Here is a 24282-nt window from a genome sequence, read left to right on the forward strand (position 1 = left end):
GCCCTCTTTCCTGGAGAGTGATCTCCAAATGGATCCACAGCCCTGCAGAACATCCTGCTGAGCCACACCACAGAGGCAAACCTGGGCAGTGAGGAACTGAGACAACAGCCTCGGTCTTCATCTCCCCTGCTTCTCCCTGGGCTGAGATCCTGAGCTCACCCTCCTTTTTCTGGTCCCCATGGTTTGGAAGTGGCCTCCTGGCACCAGGGTTCACTGTTTTCTCCTAGATGTAGCACTTAGAAGCTTGCTTTGATCCTACTGGCCCTAGGGGTACCAGCTCTTGGTAGCAAGTTGTGCTGGTGACATGGCACCTGCCCTGCTCCTTTCCAGCTGTGATTGTGCATGGACTCCGATCTCCTGCCTGGTTTTGGACCCAGCTGAGAGCTCATCAAGCTCATCTGCCTCTTCAGCCTCTGTAGGTTAATTTGCTGTGCCTTCTGACTGCTCTGTTTTTTCCCTCCCTTGCTCAGCAAATGCTTAGTTTAATTAGATCTTCCTGATAACTCCATCACATGGTGGCTGTAACAACATGGAGTGTTATCCGTGGCTCGTCACAACAGACTGTCCTCCTGACACTGCCTTGTGCCTTTTGGAGCAGTCTGTGGCCAAGTGCCTCCAAGCACTTTGAGCACGGGCGGTGAGTAGAACGGGCACCTCTTCTACGCTGTTCTCAACGGTGTGTCTTCACAATGAGCTCAGGTAACCCAGGTGACAGATGGACAAACCGAGAGGTGATTTATCTATGGACAAGATGGTGGAAGATTTTGGGTTACAGACTTGGTTTCCTGAGTTCCAGCAAGTTGACTTGTCCAGCCTCATTGCAAAACAAGCATTCTCTGTTAACCACTGTGCAAGAAGCAGGGCAAAGGGATGTTGCTTGGCTTGTCCAAAGCCATGGGTGATGGGAAACTGTACCCCTAAAGGGAGCACTTCTTATAGGACCCCACATAAGCACGGAGGAGTGGCAGAAGGATACGCTGGGGAAGGTGTCCTCTAGCAGGGGAAGAAATGAGCTCGTGGAGGAGGGACCACATATGTGACGCGCACGAGGGATTTTGCTCTTCCTACGCTTTTCCCAGGTGCTGAAGAGTTTTAACGCTCACTGAGTGCTGAGGCTGAGCTGTGTTGCAGGCTTGGTGCGTTTCATGTGGCTCTTGGTGAGGGTGCGAGTGCTCTGACCTGTGGCGCAGAGGCACCCACACGTGGCCTCCACAGCTCCTGTTCTGCAAGTCACATTCCGAACAGTTGGGATGGTTCGTTTATGAACAGTTCGCATCGTCAGAGCTGTTGAGAAAAGCTAGCGGACTGTCTTGAATAATGAATTAATTTAAAAGTTTCATGATCTTTTCTCTGTCTGTTTGCCAGCTGGAAGAAAAGGAGGAAGAAAAAACAAAACCAGAAAAGCTAAATTAATCGAGCTCCTGAATCTGTGCAAATGATGTAGTCAGTGTTTGTAAATGCATATGTAGCTATGCTTGTGAATACATACGAGTGTCCAAGTAGTAGGGGATGAGTGTCATGAGGAAGGGAAATAGAGAAGGAGAGAAGAGGCCAGAAAGGCAGAGGTGGGGAATAGCAAAGTAGTTCTAACTGTGCAGACAGTGAAGAAACTGCCATTGGGTTGTTGGTTTTTGTTTCAGCCACTCCCTTTTCCAGTGACCTTGGGCAAGTTTCTTATCCCCCCACGGTTTGGTTTCCTGTATTTCAAGCTCCAGGGCTCAGTGCATGAAAGATGGGAAGAGTCTCCACAGTACAGGAATGGGACCATGTGAATATATTCAAGAAAGGTAGGCAGGAGCAAGGGAGAAAGTAAGCAATATAGAGGCATTTAAAAAAAAAATAATGCAATTTCTACTTTCTTCCATTTCCATCCTGTGCTAGCCTGGATTCAGGAAGAGAATCCACCTCATTGCCCAGCTCTAGCTGCCTGACTCCTCCAGCGAGAGGGCTTTAGAATGTCCCCAAAGCCACAGCAGTCACTGGAGGGGAAGGAGCTGCGTGGCCAGGAAAGATGTGCTCCTCATCACCTGGGACTGGGCTGGATGCTGGGGCTCTTGACAGTGATGGGTAATAATGCCTCCCCATCATGTAACCCCATGTGGTTAGGGGGACCTGCTCCATAGCTTGCTTATGAGAATATCATCCCCTTTCCTTTGCTGATCCTTCTCCATGATGCTCACACGTTGAGATGTGGCCACCGCTGGGACGACACTCGTGCATTCAGGGCTCGATGCAGTGTGCCATCCCCTGCTGAGGTCCATGGGGAGCAAGGTTTGGTGTGTGCCCCATCCCTAGAAGCGGCAGGGAGAGGAACGCTGCCTGCCCTGGAGTGATGCTCTGCTCCTGGACCATCAATGACCACCAGGGCTTTCTCCATTGGAGTGGTTTTGGGAGCTCAATGGCCAGTCAGTGCTGGCACAGGCTGGGCAGGAGAGGAGCATAGAAGGCTGTTGTGCCAGCGACCTGGCAGGCAGGGAGTGAGACGGTCCCGTTTACTCTGCTGAGTGATCTTTATTTATTTATTCTTCGAACGTGCAGCCTGGGGAGCTCAGAACAGGAATAAGGAAGCTTAATTATTTACCTCTCGCTGGCAAACCAAAACACATCCTTTGGCAAGTCCTGATGCGAGTGCTGTGAATACCACATCAAATATTTAGATTGTTAATTAGCAGAGAGAATATCGTGCCTTTCATTTTCCGGCGCTCGTAAGTAAGAAAAGTGATGTCCTGGACAGGCGGCACCTCGCACCTTCCCCTTGTGCCGCTCCCTTGTCTGCATCCAGACACATCTGAGACAGGGAAATGACAAAGCCGCGCGCCTCCTTCCTTAGGAAGCGACGGCACCATATAGAGTCTGTGCCATATATGAAACGAGCCTGATTAAAGAAGCGAAAACAAGCCAGGTGTTGCACAGAAACTGTATAATTAGCACTTTGTGCTGACTATTTTTTTATTTCTTTTTTTTCTCCCTGCTTTTTGCTTAAACCCTGGCCTTTTTTTTTTTTTTCCCCTTAATTTGCTAATCATCTCTCGCGGTGACTAAGTACACGGCCCTCCATGCGCTTTTACCTTTTGATGTTAACATAAGAGAACTCTTGAATTTCAAAGAGCTTGGTGGGTATTTGAAAAAATAAAATGCGAAAGCCGCAGTGTAATCAAAGCTCATTATTGTCATTCTTGGTGTGATGTCTCCCTTCCTACATAATTAGCCATTTTGAGTTGTTGAAGCAGTTCATTTTTCTGGGCATTTTCTCTCCGCGCTCTCACTCTGATTTTGATAATTGTGACCTTTGGCCCTTTTGACACTTTATTATACTCCCAAAGGTGTTTTTTGCTCCCCCTAACAAGTCCCAATATGTTGCCATGGAGAGAATTAATGGGTTCATGATTTCTTGAGGACCAATGTCTACAGTCACCTCTCCAAAGTGACTGGTTTTCTGGGTGATGACCAAAACCATACTACCCTTTGGTCAGAAGATCTGAACTCCTCCCTGCAAACATTTTCTGTGTCTTACGTGTCAAGGTGACTTTTGCACTGGTATTTATTTGGAGGCGGAATTGTTGGATCCAGTGCTTACCTCAGGGTACGTGGAAAAGGATCCACATAAATTGTTAAGGAGGATGAAAGAAGAACCTTATGATGAAAATTTATGGTGAAATTCTCTGTGGTTAAATCTGCATAACGTCTGCTAAATCCGTTGAAACAACAAAAATTTCAGCATTACCTTTTCAAGATAATTCAGCAGTGAATCTTGTCTTACGGCGTTCAATAAGCATAAGCACTTTCTGGAGTAGAGGCGTGAGTTTTCATTTTGATGGTAACAGGTCTTTCGGCGATTTAACGGAGAAAGTGTTGTGATCTCTGGCTCAACAGAACTTAAAAGCTGTTTTGATTTGTTAAAGTATGCCCATCACTGCAGTATATCTACCTATGTTTGATTTCAGGGAAAAAAAATCTATAAATAACAGGGGTACTTCAAAGCACTATAGTATTCTTTGTCTTCTGATTTTACCCATATAAAAGAGAAAAAAAGCCATGCACGCACGTAAAGAATGAAAAGAAAGTATTAAAAAAAGAAATCAAAGCTGAGCAAAGGCACAAGTAATAGAAAAGCTGGCTTTGAATTTTTAAAAGCAATTTTATAGTCTATCTGAAAAAAAAATAATCCCTGCAACGTTGCAAGCATGCCCTATTTGGTGCCTCTGTTTCCCGTCCTCCCTGAGGAGCGCACCGCAGGAGGGGTGTTGATAATCTCCTGTGTTTCCAGCGGCATCGGTGTGTTATCGCGTGATTAATAGAGCACAGGTAGAAAAATGCGTTGGAGGCGTGAATTTGGCTTGGCTGAAAAGCCGGCGCGCTTGCTCTCAGCTGCAGCGTTGCAGCCTTTGCTGCGGAGCCCTTCGTGCCTGTGTCAAGTGGCCCTTAGCTTAGTGGAGATTTTGGGGCTCGCGGGTGTCTGTGCACAGGTTCGCAAGAGCAATAATGATCTCGAAGCCTGCTGAGATTGGTGGATGTCAGGTCCCTTGGAGCCGTGGTAGACCCACCCAGCCTTTGGGCCACCCTCACCAGGGCTTTTTTCGCTCAGGATTTGGGAAAGCGTCGCGCGGTGGGTGAGTCCCACAGGGGAAGTGACGGGCGATGGCGCGGGGTGAGGCTGTTCGCGGTGCCAGGGGATGCTGTGTCAGCTGCGGTGGTGTCTGGCATTAACTCCATGGAAGGATGACAGTTCCTGGAGCCAGAGCAGCCCCTGGGGATGTCCTTCCCTTGTCGGACAGCGTGCCGACTTTTTCCCCCTTGCTCTGATCAACCCTCTACGTCCCACAAATGGCCATCGTTGGCATTCAGGGGACATCGTCCCTGGTTTACGGGGTGGCAAGCTGAGTCACAGAGTTGGCAGCAAACCACTTGACTTGGGAACAGTGGGAGCCGGTAGCTGAGCAGAGACCAGGCAGTGCATCTCCCCACCCAGCACCTCAAAAACAGTCCATGCTGGGTTTTCTTCCATAAGAGATGCCCCGGGGGCAGTTCCTCTGAGGCACCAAGTACTGCTCGGGGCCCAGGTCTGAGTCTACAGCCCAGTGCAGCGGTTTTGGTTGAGTTATATTCTCTCTCTGGTACCAGCAAAAGCAGAATTGAGCCCTTTGTGACCGCCTTCCTGTGGAGTTAAGACCTGCATCGCACTTCTGGCAGCCAAATCTATAGGGGAGACACGGGGCGGAGGCAGGCTTTGAATATTCAAGTTACCCGCTGCCTCCCCCTGCTCTCGGCGGGTTATTTATTTATTTTAGTGGCTTTTTTACAAGTCTGCTTCTTTCCTGCAGGTTTCACCGAGTTAGGTTTCCAGGCAATCAGCGCTTGTTAAATATTCCGCTGAGCGTGATATTGCTCTCCTGTCTCCCTGTACTGACGCTCAGCTGCGGTGCTGTGCTGAACTCAGCTCTCGCAGATGGGGATTTTTTAAAAATAACAAACCTATTAATAATAATAATAATTAAAAAAACCCCACTTGACAGGTGGGAACAGCACATCTAAATTGCGCTGTGTGCCCTAGGGGGAGGAGGGGCGTTCAGCTGCTTTTTCTAGTATTTTGTGCAGGCTGCGGGCATTGGTGAGGTGGTGTTACCTAACCTTGCTTGATCCAAGCCGTAGCGATGTTGGGGTGGCCACAGCAGCTCCTGGCTGTCAGGTCTCCCACTGTGCCTGTTGCTTAGGGGATGAAGGCTTTCTCTTCCTTCTCACCTCAGCCTTAACATTCAAGACATCTAAAGTGGGGGGAAAATCATGGCTTTTGCCAAAATCCTGAAACTGGAGGAGGGAGGGATCGTGTTTCCAGGGAAAGTAATTTTTGGAAGTGATTTTTAAGGAGCCCCATGAGGGAGGTGCCAGCCTTACCCACTCTGCTCTGAGATAAAACTCCCTTTTCTTCAGGATTTCTGCTGGAGGGAGAAAAAAAAAAACACAACCAACCATGGAGGGAGGATCCATTTAAAGCATCTGCCTTGGGATGTCCTATTCTCCTTCCGAAAAGATCCAGCTCAACTCTTTCTCTCTGGGCCTGTCTTAATTTCAGCCCTTGATGGGGTGGAGGTACACCGGTGCAGGCAGCAGGCACCTGGTGATAGCCATAGATACTCTAAGATACCTCCTGGGTGGGATGGGCTTGCGATTTCTCATCAAGAAGGCTTTGTCAGAGAAATGCAGCCCTTTGACTGAACGTCATTAAATATCCATGGGTGATGCCATCAGATCCCTCTAGGTCCTGGCCAGCTGGGCTGGTGGCTCCCGAGCACCCAGGTTTCCTGGGGATCCTGCCCTTGACTAGAGTCAGAGCCCTCTTGACGAGGGTCTGGGCCAGGGATCACAGAATCACAATGTTAGGGATTGGAAGGGACCTCAAAGGATCATCTAGTCCAATCCCCCTGCCAGAGCAGGACCCCCTAGATCAGATCACACAAGATGTGGTTTTCCAGACTTCCAGGCTTTTTGCTGGAGCTTTGGGAGCCCGAGAGACTAGGGAAACCTGTCAACAAGGATCTAGAGGTATCAGGGACTTTAAGGTTGTTAGCCGGTAGGATGTCTGCCCTTTTATGCTGGTGGGAGTTTTGAAGGTTTTTTCTAAGCCAGACCAGAAGACAGTCAGGTGTGGAATTTGGGGGGATTTTAAAACCCTTGTGTGAAAAAAGAATCACTCTCAGGATGAAGGCAAAGAAGTTTAAATGCTGGAAAAAAAACATACAACTCAACTGGCATTATCAAAGCCCAAGTCAAGCACTTAAGAGATTTTTGGGATGCCCTGGGGTTTTGGCTTCAAGAAGTCAGCCTTGACCCTTTGCTGGGGCACGTGTAATTCTGCTGACCTCTGCGCCATGCAGGAAAGAGGAAGAACAGGTCTAGACTTTTTAATAATAATAATAATAATAAAAAAAACCTTGGTGGCATAATTAAGGGAAGATTGTAGCTTTCAGCCACATTTCACAGGGTCTGCCCACCTGGAGGGAGCTGTGAACCACATCCTCCAGCCTCTCACTTTCATTAAATAGGCGGTCTCCAACTCCACTCTTATCCTCTCGGCAGCCTCTGAAACACAATCAGCTCACGGATAAAAACAGGAGTCATCCTGCCGCGGCTGTGAGCTCTATAAAGATGGGTTTGAGCTGGGTAATTTTCTCTGTGTTGTCGTCCTTGCTGTCGGTGGACACCGTATCATTAGCCCCGGGAGAGGTGGCGAGGTGACAGCAGCGGTGCTGTAAGCCTTGTTAGGAACCTTGGTGAGATGTGCGCGCTGCTGAAAAGCCGCGTTCTCCTGGCTGTACGTAGCGCCTGGCTTTTGCTCACAAGGTGGTAAGGATGAACCTCAGCTTTTCCCAGGAATACTGAGTGCTCGGCTCTTAGGTCAGGCTACAGGGAGCTGATAGCTGGGCACGGTAGATTACTAGGGGGTGGGGGGTGGTGGTTTCTGGGTCTTATCTGCTATAGCCCTTCTGAAAATCCAAGCCTGGTCTTCTGTGCTTTGGCAGGGATCAGTTCCTAGGCTTTCTCAGCCCGTTTGCTGAGTTGTTGAGTTGGTCAAGCGCTGTCATGGATTTTCTCTCTTCATTCTTTAGCGTGCTGAACCGCACCCCCGTGCACCTCGTCCATGAAATCATACTGGTGGATGACTTCAGTGATGATCGTAAGTGACCCTTTCTATGTTAAAAGCAAGGGGCCAAACCAAAAGAGACTGTAAGAGGCTGGGATTTATGCAGAGGCGGGGTAAGAGTTTATAAAAGTGGAAGGAAATTTAAAGCTCCGTAGGTGTGGAGAGCACACCCTGCTGTGCTGGGTTTGCATCGCCGCATGGAGAATTCAAATTCCGAATGATCAAACCTCTTCTCATGAAAATAATACAAGAAAAGCGTGTGGCAAATAATTTTTACGCCCAGTAGACATGAATCCAATCTTACTCAGTGGTATCCTGCCTCAGCTGTGGTGTATTTAATCTGGCTTTCAGCTGCAGCCAGGAGCAATTCTGGGTTGACACCACTGGAATTGCACATGATAATGATAATCCGACCCTCCTCATGTATGCATATGTTCTGAATACATTTATGTAGATGGGCAGCAACTCTTGATTGAAATTTTTTTTTTTTACCCTGTTTTTAACCCATGTAAAGAGACTTTCCTGCATGGGTTGCCTAATTCTGAGATGCACCATAAATAGCGCAGTACACCACAGACAGCCCACGTCCTTCTGCCATTATCTCCCAGTTAATAGTGTGACTCAAGTGAAATCAGTAGGTCTGATCTCCAGCAGAAGTCGGTAGCCGAAGCCCCAGGGGCTCCCAGGGAACCACCCCATCTAAAGATCTTGGCCAGGGAGATGAGTGAGTGGAAGATCCGGGTGCTGAGAGCAAGTGCTCAAAAACACTGTCTCAGGCGTAAAAACGATGATAAAATACACCTAGGCTGAGTGGTCCGCGGCACTTACATTTCAAGGAGCTGCAAGATGTAGCCATTTACTAGGAAATGTGAAAACTAAGCCAGAGAGGTTAAAAAAAAAAAAAAGATCATAGAATTATAGAATGGTTTGGGTTGGAAGGGACCTTGAAGTCTGGTTCCAACCCCTGTGCCATGTCCAGGAACACCTTCCACTACACCAGGTTGCTCAAAGCCTCGTCCAGCCTGGTCTTGAACACCTCTAGGGATGGGACAGCCACAGCTTCTCTGGGCAACGTGTTCCAGTGTTTCACCACCCTCAGAGTGAACAATTTCTTACTTAGGTCAAATCTAAATCTACCCTCTTTCAGTTTAAAGCCATTGCCCCTTGTCCTACCTATCACATGCCCTTGTAAAAAGTCCCTCTCCAGCTTTCTTGTAGGACCCCTTTAGGTACTGGAAGGCTGCTAGAAGGTCTCCACAGAGGCTTCTCTTCTCCAGGCTGAACAGCTTCAACTCTCTCAGCCTGTCTTCATAAGAGAGAGGTGCTCCAGCCCTCAGATCATCTTCACGGCTCTCCTCTGGACCCACTCCAACAGCTCCCTGTCCTTCTCATGTTGGAGACCCCAGAGCTGAACGTAGTACTGCAGATGGGATCTCACAAGAGCAGAGTAGAGGGGCAGAATCACCTCCCTCGACCTGCTTCCCACACTTCTATTGATGCAGCCCAGGATACGGTTGGCCCTTGGATATTATAAATAGGCACTGCCTCAGAGATCATTAGGGACAGGTTTCACAAGACCCGCTCCTCAGCATCGATGCCTCCCTGGGGAGCTGCTGAAGCTGGAAGAAGGGGTTGTAGTGGTTATGATGAGCTTTGGAGCAATGCCCATGCACGGGAGGCCAGGCTAGGCAAGCCCGGGGACCGGCAGAGCGGCTGTGACAGAGCAAAGGATCAGGTGCGAGGACTCAAGCTGCCCTGGCATAGAGCAGAGCAGGCTTTTTGAAGGGGCAAGAAACAAAACACCCTTTATATGGCTAAAGAGACCAAGCATTTGCCTTCCTGAAAGGAAGAAGGTTTATAGATACACACGTGCCCAGTGGCCTGAGCCAGGGGGGAACCAGGCTTCAGCTGGGCTGGGTTTCAACTCATCCCAGGGCACCAAAGAGGAGCCCATTGTTGCTCACCAGCCTAGGCTGCAGATCCAAGGATGTCATTACATCTTCCACAGCCAGGAGGAAATGGCCCACCTTTTGTAGGCAGGGCCTAAACCTTAATTAGGTAACTACAAGCCGGCTGGGTGATAGCCATAGCCCGTTGCTGTGTAACTTAGAGCAGCCTCTTGGCTACTCAAAATCAGCACTTCTCAGCTGTCTTACATCTCCTTTCCTGTGATAGTCTGAGCCTGCTGGCACCTAGTCTGCATGTATTTACATAAAATACATCTATTTGCATAATACACTATAGACACACGGTCAGTTTTTTTTCCCCGGCAGCCCACCCCAGGCGATTGGTGCTTTTGGCTCATGCCTGGTTGTGTCTCATTTCTCACTTCTGCTTGCCCACTCATCTTTTATTCGCTGGGATGCTGTGGTTTTGTACGTGGGTTCACGCTCTTTCCAGCAGATTTCCAGCCACTGCCACTTCTGCTCCCCCAATGTGCACGGAGCCATCCAGCTCTGTACCCAGGTTATTAGGGGTAGCAGAAGGGTGATGTCTGCTGTCAGCTGGAGGGGATGAAAGTGCTCAGAGGTGCGTGTGGGTGGCAGGGATGGGGCAGGCATATGTGTTGTTTTAGTGCTGAGGAAGAAGAGGCAGAGAGGTGAAAGGCGCAAAGGGGTTGCGGAGACAGAGGAGAAGCCGTGCTGGGTGTACCTCCCTGCAGACTGAGCTCTTGCTGGGAGAAATCATAGAATCCTGGAATCATAGAATGGTTTGCGTTGGAAGGGACCTCAAAGATCATCTAGTTCTAACCCTCCTGCCATGGACAGAGACATCTTCCACTACACCAGGTTGCTCAAAGCCTCATCCAACCTGGCCTGCAACACTTCCAGAGAGGAAGCAGCCACAACTTCTCTGGGCAACCTGTTCCAGTGCCTCGCCACCCTCTGAGTGAAGAATTTCTTCCTTATATCTAATGGAAATCTCCCCTCTTTCAGTTTAAAGCCATTGCCCCTTGCCCTATGACTACATGCCCTTGCAAAAAGTCCCTCTCCACCTTTCCTGTAGGCCCCCTTTAGATACTGGAAGGCTGCAATAAGACCTCCCCGGAGCCTTCTCTTCTCCAGGCTGATCAGCCCCAACTTTCTCAGCCTGTCTTCATAGGAGAGGTGCTCCAGCCCTTGGATCATCTTTGTGGCCCTCCTCTGGACCCACTCCAACAGGCCCATGTCCTTCTTATGTTGGGGACTCCAGAGATGAATGCAGTAGTGCAGGTGGGGTTTCACGACAGTAGAGTAGAGGAACAGAATCACCTCCCTCGACCTGCTGGCCATGCATCTTTGGATGCAGCCCATGATAAATCTGGGTAAGGAGGGATGCTGGGGCTGCAGGCAGCACCAGAGCAAGAGCAATGGCAGCAATATGTGTGCAGGACCTCCTAGCTTGGGGAGTGGTCTAGGTGGCCATGGGGCCTCTGCCTCATGGAGCTGCTTCCCAGGGCATGAGGAGCCCCCAGGTGCTCCACAGGGGACTCTCTTTGACCATCCCTTTCTCCTCAGTCAGGGCTCCCAAGCAACCTCAGGCGACTCCTGTCCCACCAAGCAGACATGCACCAAACAGCTGATATGTTGCTTTGCAGCTACCAAACCAGTCATTTGCATTAATGCGCAAAAAGTCAGATTCTGACCCCAACCGCGGCTCTTCTACGCTGACTTTATGGTGGGATTCAGCTGCTCTCAGTGTGAAACTGCTGAGTTTACACTAGTTTCATGCAAACTGCTGCCCTGCCAGTCCTTCTTAACACTGCATGAGCTGAGGGCTAAAACCCTTGTGCCCCAGCAGTGCCATCGCCCTACCCAAGCCATCAGCCAGTCAACGGCAGGGTCCTTTCCCTGCTCCAAATTTCCCCTGGCACCATTTCTGCTACTGGAGCCACCGTGAGGGCTGAGGGTGACCTGTCCTTCCCTTTGTGTTTCCCAAGCCGACGACTGCCGCTTGCTGGGCAAGCTACCCAAGGTGAAGTGCTTGAGGAACGGACGGCGAGAAGGTAAGAGCTGCCTGCCCAGAACCCAGGTGGGAAACTCAAATGTGGGGAAGGAGTGAGAGCGATGGAGCTGGGGTGGAGGGAACCTCAGTGGAGCAGTCAATGAGGGAGGACAGCAGCTCCTGGGGATGGGGGGCCCTGATAAAAGGAGACGTGATAAAGGGCTGGGAGTTGAAGTGGATCACCCCCTTTTTGCTGAAAAAGATGGGACTATTAAGATATCCAGCGAGGCTCAGCTGTAGCTTATTAGCCAGAAAATTAGAACAGGCAAAACAAAGCCCCGGGTCTTATTTTTAAAGATGTTTGCTCTAATGAAAGAGAGGAGATCTCCTCTGGCTGCTTCTGTGGGAATTTTTTTTTGAAAAATTAATTATATTTGAAAGATTTAGAAGGGCTGTATGAAGGATGAACATATGCCTTTCTGGGCTGCCTCTGGCAACTTTTTGAGACATTTTCCAGCTCCTCATGGTCTGAATGGGCGTTTTCAAGTCCTACTTTGCAATATGAGGAAAACAAAAAACAAAGGATTTTTTTTCATGCTGAAAATCAAAGGCATGAGTCCAGGTGTGTATCAGGTTGGGGAGGCTGAGGAGCTGAGAGGGTTTGGCTGTGGATTCTTTCTGCAAAGGTTTCGGCTGTGCAGGTCTGCTGTCAGGGTGGCATCACCCTCCTCTGCATGTAAGAGACATACCTGTCTTGGCAGGAGAGTAGGGGAGGTCTCCATAGGTCTACACCTCCTTCTTGCCCTTCTCTCCTGTGTTGTTGGGGTACATATATGCTCGCCCCTAGCACTGGATGGACCTGGAGGTGTCAGTACTCTATAAAGCAGTCAGGATTTGGGAATCCAGCCTGAAGGGCTTACCTTACTTAACACATCACTGAAGCTGTGTTCCTCAGGACCTGCTAGGGTTTGGGGAAATCTGGGGTGGATACAGCAGACCGTGCCTACCAACAAGATCTTACAAGTTGCAGAAGGAGATACAGGGATAAACTGCTTTGCAGGAGGCAACCTCAGCAAATGCAAGATTGCTCCAGACTTCATTCTCTTGTCCCTTTCCCTCCTGCTCAGCGGCTGTTCCTTGGCCCCTTTCCTCTAAGGGGTTTTAATATGAAACCAGTGATCTGCTTCTACATGGACCCGTGATCTGCTTCTACATGGACCCAACGCATGGCTGCTCCCTGAAACCCTTCTGTCTGTATCTGCCCTTATCTCCTCTCGTCTTACCACTGTTTCTCCTTCATCAAAAAGCTCTGCTCCTCTTGAGCAACCTGCATATCCTCCTGGTGGCCAATAGACTGTCTCCTTTCTTATGCTGTGGTTCACTTGAGCATCGGCTGCAGGTGGGAAGGGTCTTGGAAAGCCGGTTGACTCTTGTCTAAATAGGCATTTTCCCACAGAAAACCACCCTCGACTCTCCTGTCCTGTTCCCTGCCATCTACGTTAGATTTATGACCTGCAGGGGGTTATGGAAGCATTTCAAGTCCTGTTTTGCCCCAGAGGGCGACAGCATAAATAATTGCACAAATTAGGTGTTGGCATAAATCCCATAAATCGTTAATCTAGGTGGAGCCATTTATTTGCTTTAGTGACCTTGGGAGATGGCTGACATGCCTTGCAGCGCTGGGAAGGAGGCAACGAACCCAAGCCATGTTTTATCCCAATGGGATTTAGATGGATCAAATCCCAGGGGATGCACGAGTGCGGGAGACCACGCTGGAGGAGCCCAGGGATGTTGCCCAGCCATCTGGGCGGCAGCTGACGTGGTGTGTCCTGCAACAGGTCTGATCCGGTCCCGAATCCGAGGGGCAGATGTGGCGCAAGCGGGAGTCCTGACCTTCCTCGACAGTCACTGTGAGGTGAATAAGGACTGGCTGCTTCCTCTGCTGCACAGAATCAAAGAGGTGAGTGCTCCTGAGAGACCAGGGCCACCCTTGGGGAACATGTCGCTGATGTCCACCTCCTTTTCCTTCTCAGTGGGCACGCGTGCAGGCATCCGAGTAAGAAAGTGATGAGGTTTTGGGGTGCAAAGCGGCCTTTTCTGGTCTTCCTCTACCCAACAAGCAGGCAGGATTATCTCCGTGACTGGGAAGAGCGCATGGGTGGGTGGGATGAGGTGCCTTCTGGGGCGGTGGGGCTCTAACCAGCAAGCACGGGTTGAGTGGTGAAAGGGGAATAGGTGGGCAGTGCTCCAGCAGAGTTTTTAATTAGGCTCATGTAAAACGCTCAGTGCTGATGGTTTAAGGGAGTGACGGCTCCTTGAATAGGGGCCGAATTTAATTTCATGCAAATTAAGTGCTAATAAATTGATTTAATAGGATTTAAATTCTGCTGATTTCGGAGCAGACAATGACATTCTTCTTTCGCCGGCAGCGACTCTGTCACCAGATGTGCACACGGAGGCTCCCAGCGCCTTGTCACTCGAGTCAGAGGGGGCTCTCTTGCTGGTGACCCACTGACACGGTGCAGGGGATGAAGCCTTCAGCTCCATCGTGGACGCACGATCCTTTCCCTTCGCTGTGCCTCATTCCCCCATCCTTGCTACACCCCTGATTGCTAGTATTTGTTACTCAGTGATTTTAAAAGTACTTATTTATGTTGTACACGGCACTGATGAGGCCACACCTGGAATACTGTGTTCAGTTTTGAGCCCCTCGCTACAAGAAGGACATTGAAGTGCTGGAGCGTGTCCAAAGAAGGGCAACAAAGCTGGTGAAGGGTCTAGAGCACAAGTCTTATGAGGAGTGGCTGAGGGAGCTGGGGTTGTTTAGCCTGGAGACAAGGAGGCTCAGGGGAGACCTATTGCACTCTACAACTATCCGAAAGGAGGTTGTAGTGAGGTTGGTGTTGGTTGCTTCTCCCGGACAGTTAGCAATAGGACAAGAGGAAACGGCATCAAGTTGCACCGGGGAAGTTTAGATTAGATATTACGAAAAATTTCTTGACTGAAAGAGTGATCAAACATTGGAACAGGTTGCCCAGGGAAGTGGTGGATTCACCATGCCTGGAAGCATTCAAAAAACGTGTAGATGTAGCACTTCAGGACATGGTCGTATTGGGTTGACAGTGGACTTGATGGTCTTAGAGGTCCTTTCCAACCTTAATGATTCTATGATTCTATAAATAAGGGCAGCTGAGGAGCAAGGGGAAGCCAAAGCAGTGGGTTAAGGAGAAACCTTCTTGGTTGGTGTTCACAGTGCCCCTTACCCAAGATATCCTGCTTTTATACATGATAGCTGTGCTGGCTGGGCTGTGCATCCCCTGTGCACAGCAGCGATGGGACAGGGGAACAGAGACACAGCAGCAGGTCAGGTCCCTCTGCAGTGGGTGAGGACAGCTGGTGCTGCTGGCACTTGTAGTGCAGCCAGTGCTAGAGAGGTCCCCACCTCGGTTTGCAGGCTGTGTCACGGTGCTGCTGATAAATGGTAATATAATGAAAATGGCCTTTTTATATTATCGATCGCAGCTCCAGTGGAATTACGAGACCACATGCTATGAAACCCCACTCGAGCCTCGTAGCTGGCCTGCCCCAGGATGGGATTCGCCACTAAACTTTACTGCATCGCTTGTTTCTCTGAGCTTTTTTAAGGCAGGCATTCTTCATCCTCTGCCGAAGCCCTGCTGTATTTCGGTGAGGAATATCCAGAGCGGTTGCCTCTTTCCCAGGCGGAGCTTTCCATGTGCTTTGGCAGGAGAAGGGCAGCGGTGGCGGTGGGAGGGGGATAGGTAGAGCTGCTTTCCCACGCAGCTCCAGGACTGTGCCCCGCGTTCGGCACCTGTGAGGCAGGTGACTGTGAGTGTCACGTGTAGCATCGCCGATGGGGTTTCACTGCATCATGGTCTGAATACAGCATGAAACGCACGCATCACCTCTGTGAACTTCCATTTATTTGCTTTTCTGGGTTAAATCTTTCCCTGGCTGGAAGTTAAGGCAGTCTCTAGGCTCGCACTGCTGCTCACGCTGCTCTTACCTGTCCCAGCATCTTGCAGCCCAGCCGAGCGGCAGCGACAGAGACATACAATGAAGGATGTGGAAGGACTTGCAAACTTGCCTGCTTTTTTATGGCTGGCAAAAACTGCAGGATAAGGGCAGCAGGTCCTCGGTTTCCTTCTTCCCAAGCCCACCGTACCCAGCCTTTCCATCAGGGTTAAAATATCGATCGATGAAGTGTTTGAAATGTTATTGCTGCCACCTTCAGGCTGTGCCAACGAGACGGCTTCTCCCTTCCACCGCTGCGCTGAGGATTAGCCGCCTAGAAAGAGCGTTTTCTTACCGTGTTACTCTTTGGAACAGCCTTGCTTTGAGCTAACGTGATTTAAGTTGGAAGCAAAGGAGCGGTGAGTGCCTCGAAGCACACCGGGCACTTTCATGGCCACCAGCCACCCTGCCACCTCACTTCTCTTTTTTTCTTTTTTTTTCTTGGCCAGAGCAGCTACTCCTGCAGCTGGAAAACTGGTGGGAAATGCCAGATCCCATGTGTGCCACCATGCACCCGTGTGAAGGTGCCCCTAGAGCCCCACGTCGAGCTTTCCCAGCAACCAATGACGTCCTCCTCTCAGGCCCATGCTCACTTTTGGGTGCAGGCAGCACGTGCCCAGCATGTGGGTTTGGAAACAAGCAGAACTAGAGAGTCTAAGAGCAAGTGAAGGGGTGTGGGTGGAGTAGAGGGGGTCCAGGGTGCCCAGGAGGATGCATGTCCCACAGAGCAGAAGCAACAGTGGGCGTTTTGCACCAGCATGTTTGTGAGCATATGACTGTGAGCGCGTGGGCACGGGCTCTTGTTTTTACTTATGGAACAGATATCTCTAAAGCCATTAACGGTGCATTTCGACTGAATACCTATCTTTTCTAGAAATGTAATTATCCAGTTCAAGGCATCTTACAGTACAACTCAACGAGCTCACCTCAAAGCTGGATTTGTGAAAGACACTGGGATGAACCAGTGGATGGTGACCCCCACTTCCAGCTCAAGCATCACCCCTGGTTTGATGCTCACCTGCGGCAGTGGGAGGCAGATGAGGGGCAGCCTGGCCCTCTTGCCTTGCCTGATGCTGCTGTGGGCCAAAGAAGCAACTGTGGTCCTTTTAGTTGACTGTTACAAGGTCGTGACGTCGAGGTTGGCAGATAAGCTGCAGTCAAGGTCTTTTAACAACGTTGAAAAGTATCTGATGTCTTCAGGACCATTTTCAGAGTTTTTTCTTGTTGATTTAGTTCCATAATTTGGTTTGTTTGAGAAGTGTATTGAAGAAATGCGTTCTCAGGTTTTTGGAGAATATCATGTGAAAGAGAATTGAAGATTTGAGTATTGTTAATATTAACATGCCCTGGCATGGGAGGATATCAAAAGACCAGACAGGTGAAGCTGCCTGTAACAGGATCTGGTACTCAACCCAAAATAAATCATAGCAAGAGCGCTGTGCTCTTGACCATGCTGTGCTTTTCTATGGAGGGTCAGAGAGACCTTCATGAAAGCTGAGTAAATATAAATGTCCCCATGACACGACAGGGAAAGCGAGGCAGGGAGAAGGTTGCGCTGCTGGGAGCTGCCAGCACTCTGCAGTACTGCACTGAGCCAAGAGGTAAAGGGGATTTTCTTGCAAGAAGTTGTGCTGTGGAATGGGTATAAGTGTGGAATTGAAACTGGAGACAAGTGTGGGCTAGTTAGAAGTGCTCACCAGTTAGATGCTTGAGCAGCAAGTTTTAAATGACTAGATCCGATCCTTTCCCTGCTGTGTTCAGCATGCAAAGCACATGCTTTGCTTAAAACCTCTCCCCTACCCTCAGGCAACTAAAGGACGCTCAGATATATTGAGCTGTGGCAGTTTGGGGGCACTATGCAGCAGCTACGATGGGTTTGAAAGGCTCATCACGCTGGGATGTGACGAGTTTCTCCGTGCGGTACATAGGTACTGTAGACCTTGCCCTTTCAGTGGGATGTTTGACTCGCAGAAAGTCACGTGAAGACTTCTGGTTTGATGTTGTTACGGAAATACCAGGAATTTGTCGTGCTCATTTGGAAAACCTGAGCTCCAGTCCAGCTCCCGGCTCATGGCCTTTGGTTGCTTCTTCCTACAGCTGCGTTTGAATACTTCTTTGTTAGAATTGATTTCTAAAACAAAGTCTTTTCTAAGCGAGAGCGCAAGCCTGTGTGTGCTCAGATGCTTTCCTTTGCATGGCTGTGAAAAATAATTTGATCTGGTGAGAGTAAAAGCTTGAAGTTTGAGCTATAATTGGAGTCTGGGATTTTTGAAAATAAAAAGGGAGATAAGAGACCAGTCAAAGCCGTCAGAGTTGCTTCCTCCTGTAGATATTTTCATTCATAACTGTTTGTATAATCTCTTTGCCCATAACAAGATGTTAATTAAATCACCAACAACTATTTAAAATAATTCGGGTCTTTCTTTTAACCCTTTTGCGCCTTTGGCAAAACCCTAACTGTATCCCTATAGTTTGTTCGTTTAAAAATTGCCCGTGTTTAAGCTGCTTGACTGCCTGTGTTTTTCCTTTGTTTGTCACCTGACTTCTGAAATCCAGTTAAAAAATACCTAAGGGAGGTGAAAGGGGAGTACATCAGTGAATTTGCAAAAGGCAGACCGGAGCTTTGCGTCCGGCCGAGTTCGGTGCCGAGTACACACAAGGCCTGCGGAGGGAGAGACTGCAGGTGAAGGCAAAGCTGGTGAGATGCTAGCTCAGTGGCCCGGCAGCACGTAGTCCTCTTTCCCAGGAGAGATGGTGCCTGCCGTCCCAGACACCCGGCAATACCTCTGCTGCTCGGTGCTGCTGCCGTTAATCCCTCGGTTGAACCGGTGCGATGCCTGAGAAGGAGAAGGCAGTGATGGGCGCTTGTCCTTGGCAAAGCTGAATGACACCAAGACTTCCAGGCACCTGGTGCCTCCAGAAGTTTAGAGCATCCCTTGACTGGTTTGAGCAGTGTGATCTGAAGTCATGGTTCCTTTTGCTTCTGCTTTCCAGGATCCCAGCCGAGTGGTCAGCCCCGTTATTGACATCATCAACTTGGACACTTTTGCCTATGTGGCGGCTTCCTCAGACCTCAGAGGAGGTAAGTCCAAGCCGCGCGTGTGTCCCATGGGGTGAACGTGCACTGGCCCAAGGAGCTGGTGGCTCTGCAGCATATCTCTGGCTCCTGCTACCTTGCAAAAAGCACATTAGCACTGTTCAGTGCTCCCCACTGGCTGTTTTCAGGCTATTTTAGAGACAGGTAAGCATGGCGTGAGGAATGGTGTTTGCTACAGTGGATAAGGCGGTCAAGCAGAAAAGAAGGGTCATGTCAAAGCCACCCTTGGCAGCACTGAAAGCCGGGCTGCCGACAAGAGCAGATGGGGGATGTCTAGGCAACAAATGGAGGATGCGACTGTAGCGCTTATTAGTATGCCTGTGCTATTTGTAGCGCACAATATCCATCAGACCGTGTATCTGTGTGCACAAGGGGACAAAGCGAGGTTTCGGCAGCAGCTTTCATTCTGACTTTTCCTGCCTTTGCAGTGCTTGACTTTGCAATTGTAATGCAATGTGTCGTTTCTTGTTCATATGCAGCAGTAAAATGTGTTTGTCATTGGACTCTTCTCCCAAGAGCTGCGTCTCCATGGCTTAAGTCATTTGAAAGCAGGGAAAATACTCCATCAAACACAGCTTCTGCAGCCTGCATTGCCTCCTAATCCATACCCATTTCAAATTTCCCCATGGTACTCCTCTACTTTGGTTTTAGGTTTCGACTGGAGTCTGCATTTCAAATGGGAGCAGCTTTCCCCAGAGCAGAAAGCCAAACGACTTGATCCCACCGAACCCATTAAGTAAGTCAAGAGGGGGAAGGAGGCACCTGAGGAACATGGGGCAGGACAGGCATCTCGCCTCTCCTCATGTGTGTCACCATGCCCTATAGCAGTGTGATACTCCTTCCAGCACAACTCTCAACTAATAGTTATAGCGAGCTCCTGGCTAGCTTGGGTTTTGCAGTACAGCTTCACCTCCCAACACTGAAGCCTGAAAGTGCTACAGAGGTAGAAGAGGTATATTTATGGTTATTTGTGGTTTGGTAGTGCTAAAGAAGCTGAATATGGTTAGGGGAAAAACCTAGTGCACTAGACTCCTGCTTCTCTCAGCTTGGCTATCACTTAAAAATAAGGCAGTGTCCTTGGCCAACTTGATAAAACGTGGTGTCTAGTCCAGCCTTTCCAGATCAGCACTGCTCTTCTGGACCTCGCTGAAGGCTCCTCAGAAAGTCAGGATGCACTGACTGAGAGAGCAAGACTGAACGGGAGAGATTGCCATCTGTCCTCATGCCGCGGGATGGAGGGACTCCCTCGTTCTGCTGAAGATCTCTCCTGGCAGCCAGCCAAGTGCTGGTGTTTGTGTCCCCAGCCATGAAGTGCTGGGGTGTGCGGCATGGAGGAGACTAGGTGCTGGGGAAGTTCAGCGCCTCGGAGAGCTTGCAGGGGAGCAAAGCACTGTTTCTCCTTAGGAAGTCGTTGTAACAGGAGCTCTCGCTGGCTTCCTGAAGGCTCGCGTTCCTTGTCATCCTGCCATGGAGGGCACTGCGGAGACTCGCCCCAGCGCAGCAGTCACCCCAGCTCCTCCCAAGCCCACGCTAAGGCATCTGTGCTCTCTGCAATTGAATGGGGACAGGACTTGTGCTGATAAATGATGTGTCTCCTCGAGCCATCTTCTTGGTCTGCCCTCCCCTCCTCCATGAACCTTCTCTGTGCTGCTTTCTTTGCTAATCCAAAGAATGAAAAATAACCCTGCTTTGAAATCAAGATCACGCAGCTAGTGATGGCTTTTAAAAAGCCCTTCTGAATTGGCTCTGCCTTCCCCTCCCCAGTGGAATGGTGCTCTTAATAGGCTGGCTCCAGACAAAAAGCCCAGCTGAGTGAATAACCCCCCGAGCACTAAGCGCATTTTTGATGCCGAAGCCTACAATCAGGGCTGTGAACTTCAGGCTTGTAGGAGTTGTGCTGACGGGTACATTAGCCAGTCATTAAGTGCCAGGCAATTTATGATTGACAGTGAAATACCAAGGCAGCTGAAAGAAAGGCACAGATGCTTTTTGAGGTGCATTGTCCTTGTTTGGTGAGAAGGAGATACATAGGTAAAGTCCTGATGATGGAAGAGGAGGCAAAGGGAAGGGCTGCTTCTGTGCATCCAGGTGCTGCAGCAGTGTTTGAGAGTGTGTCCCCTCTTTCCTTACCCATTCTGCAGGACTCCCATCATTGCCGGGGGGCTGTTTGTGATCGACAAAGCCTGGTTCAACCACCTGGGGAAGTACGACAGTGCCATGGACATCTGGGGCGGGGAGAACTTCGGTGAGTCACTCTTCTTCTTCCTGTGCCTTGCTATGTTGGCTTCTCTTCCTGAGTGTTGTGGTTTTAGGCTGATCCAGCAACTAAAACTCACACAGTCTCTCCTTCTTCAGTAAAGTGGAGAGGAGAAAAATATAATAAAGGGACTGAGGGATGAGACAAGAACAGAGGGAGCACCCACCAACCATGGTCCCGGGCAAAACAAACTGGGCTTTCTCAAAGCAAAACAGTTTATTAATGATTACTTAGAAGGACAAAGGGAAACAAAACCGGTTACTCGAGAGGACAGAAAGAAACAAAACCAGATCTTAAAACCGACACCTTCCCCCCTCTCCTTTTCCTCCCGGCTCTACCTCCTCCCCCCAGCAGCACAGGGGGCAGGGACTGGGGAGTGCAGGTCAGTTCATTCCGTGCTGTTACTGCTGCTTCTTTCTTAAAGGAGGAGGAGTCCTTACACCCTTTTCCCCTGCTCCAGTGGATCCCCTACCCACGAGGAAAAATCCACAAACTTCTCCAGCATGAGTCCAGCCCACTGGAAACAATCCTTCCCCACAGGTTGCTCCAGTGTGGGCTTTACCACAGTCTCGGGTACTTAGGGAGTTGTAGCCACTCGCTCCGGCGTGGGTCGTCACGCAGACTCCAGATGCCTCTCTGCCTTGTCGTGCGTCGCAACACGACCATCCTCAGGCTCAGGCATCTTCCCTCCACGGGCTGCGAGTGGGTCTCTGCTCCACCGAGGCCGTCCTGGTTGCAGGGGGGCCGCCTGCTATCTCACCATCAGCCACAGGGGAAACTCGGCTCCGGCACACCTCCTCCCGCTCCATCCTCACTGACCTGGTGTCGATGCAGCTGTTTCTCTCAGATCTCAGTCCTCTCCAGGTGAACTCAGCCCAGTGGGCACCCCGGGAGTGGGGTGCCCCCAAGTTCCCCAGCCGGCTCCACCGCCGCCATTCTCCATGGGCGGCGCCGGCCCGACGCAGGCAGCCGCCCAGCCGGGAGCCAAGGAGCGGGGGCAGTGCCCTCCTCCCTTCTCTCCTCGCTCCTGGGCAAAAGCACCTTTTCTGGTTCCTTTGTCCCAACTTAAATAGGGCAATTCGCAGAGGCCCCCTATTGGCTCAACCCCGAGGGGGATGGCAGTCTGATCTGGTGGCCAGAACTAAGCCTAACCCGGTTCCAAAACCGGGGAGGTCACAGGGACCAAAACCCCTCTCCTGCCACCAGAACCCCCACCCCCTCCACATCAAACCATGACACTGAGTCATGCCAGATGACTACGAGGTCATTTGGGACTTCGCTTTGAATGCTCTGCATGGTTTCCCCTACTTACATTCATTGGTTACAGTCTCAGGTGAGTAAAGGATCCAACAACCGTCAACGATGGGGAGTGAGCAATTGTTACTTGGGACTCCTTGCCTTCCTTTCTGCTTTGATTTTCTAGAGGTAAATGCCCTAAACCAGAGAGTTTTCAGCTTTGGTGTAACCAACAGATGAGCGAACACTTTGCACACCTTCCTATTCCTTCCTGGTCTTATTTTCTCATTAACAAAGCAAAGCCGTGTCTCATTCCATTGTCTGATGACAGCATTTCGAAGCTATGAACTGAGGCATCAGCGCCTCCCTGAATTTGCAGAGTGCCTGAAACAGTAGCTCCATCAGCATGCTGCATGCAGGTGACAAAGTAACATGGCTGCTTGTCCATCCCTGTATCACCAGAGAGCTGAGCGCTGCCAGGCTCTCCTTGACACTATTGTTTTTCCTACACGAAAAAAAAAGGTGAAGAGCTGACCTAAATTCAGTTACCTCTGCCCATTATCACGGGGCAAGATAGGCTTTAAGAAATCTCCTGCGTGCAAACTTGAGAGGGCGCAGGAAAGAGGTAACTGCCGGTCCCTTGTCCCCCACGTCAAGTGTAGCTGGATCAGGCTGGACTGTTCCCTCTGAGAAGCCGTAGCGATGCTGCAGATCAGAGCAATAGGCTGTCTCCGTGAAAGAAGTGGGAGGCACTCTGTGTCGGGGAGACAGATCAGAACCTGACTTTAATAGCTCCCACCTCTGGGGAGGACGACTAGCGAGGAAGGAAGGATCTTGTGTCTTAATGCATACAGCCATGCTGTCAGTCATCCAAGGGAACAGATGCTGCCGCCTTGCAGTAACCCATCCGCTGCCTGGCACTGTTGTTTCCTTCACATGCCTTTTTCCCTCTAGCATATTTTATTTATTTATATCTTGTTGTGCAGTAGGATCTCTCACCCTCGTGCTTTCTCTCTGCGGGTGGGTGTCTCGCCGCCGGTCTGACTCAAAGCATCCGCTCCTCTGAGCGGGGTGGCTTTGAGGAAACCCAGGAGGGAGCAGCAGTCCTCCCACCTTCCCGGCTGGATCAATGGCCCAAACAAAGCATTCAAGGAGGCGGCTAGACAGGAGAGGGACTGCCGCCCTGCACCTCACTGCTGTCTGTCTCCAGCACAAGCTGCTCCTGGGAGATGAACGTGTTCAGGGCAGCCTGGACAAGCTCCATCCCGGCAGCTTGTCCAATGCCCTGTGTTGCACTCCTTACACGTGGTTATGACCCATCCTACGGAGCACGACATTTCCCTTACTGGTGCTCTGCCCCGGGAGGCTGGTCCTGACCGAACGGGCACTGACTGTGCTATAGGGTGTAACGCTGCATCGAGGCATCGGCGTGACAAAGGCAGGTCAGGCAGGTTAACGCTGCAACAAAAAAAAGTACAGGGGAGCATTGCTGCTGCCTTTAATGTTATTGACTGGGCAGCTGGAGGGAGCTGGAGACTTGAGGCAAAACAAAAGCAAGCGCGTTTGTGTTAGAAGGAGGGCATTGTAGGTGTTTTACTTCTTAAATTTACTTAATCCCCTGCAGGCGAATCAATGAGTAAGGGTAGAAGGACTTGCAGGCCAGCAAGGAGCACTAATGTCTTTTGCCAGGCCCAGTGCACCCCAACGTGTACTGCTAACATCCCTCCTGAGGGTCGCTCAGAGGATCGGGTGAAGTGCGCTGTCAGTTCCTGCTCCTCTGAGCTGGCCCCGTGCTGTGCCTTTGCTGGTGCCTCGGTTTACCTCCTTCCTAGGCATTTAGCTCTTGGCTGCCTGTCTGGAGACCTTGTTCATTAGCTGCCGTGGATGGCTCTGTGGGTTGTCCCCACCTGCTGAAACCTGTGCTCTAATTGCCTCTGCTGGGACGGGAGCCGGGTCTGCAGGGTGCAACGCGTCTGAAGTGGAGAGCTCAGACTCCTCGCCATCTCCTGCATCCCCAACACTGTGTTCTCATTCTGGGTCACAGTGCACAGAGATCACCTCAGCCCACCTCTTCATTAGGCTCTCAATTAAGAG

At 50.3% G+C, this 24282-nt stretch overlaps 1 protein-coding gene across 1 annotated transcript in view; it reads left to right on the forward strand.

Moving 5' to 3' along the window:
• GALNT14 (polypeptide N-acetylgalactosaminyltransferase 14) overlaps positions 1–24282 on the forward strand; it is a 108289-nt gene that overhangs the window by 65632 nt on the left and 18375 nt on the right. Inside the window, exons 4-9 of the mRNA XM_086629950.1 lie at positions 7605–7672; positions 11559–11624; positions 13402–13523; positions 18593–18680; positions 19347–19431; positions 20837–20940. Coding sequence (XP_086486076.1) covers positions 7605–7672; positions 11559–11624; positions 13402–13523; positions 18593–18680; positions 19347–19431; positions 20837–20940 — 533 coding nt within the window. The remainder of the gene's footprint in view (positions 1–7604; positions 7673–11558; positions 11625–13401; positions 13524–18592; positions 18681–19346; positions 19432–20836; positions 20941–24282) is intronic.

The sequence above is a fragment of the Tauraco erythrolophus genome, chromosome 2, assembly GCF_009769465.1.
Source record: "Tauraco erythrolophus isolate bTauEry1 chromosome 2, bTauEry1.pri, whole genome shotgun sequence".
In the NCBI taxonomy this organism is placed as follows: Eukaryota; Metazoa; Chordata; class Aves; order Musophagiformes; family Musophagidae; genus Tauraco; species Tauraco erythrolophus.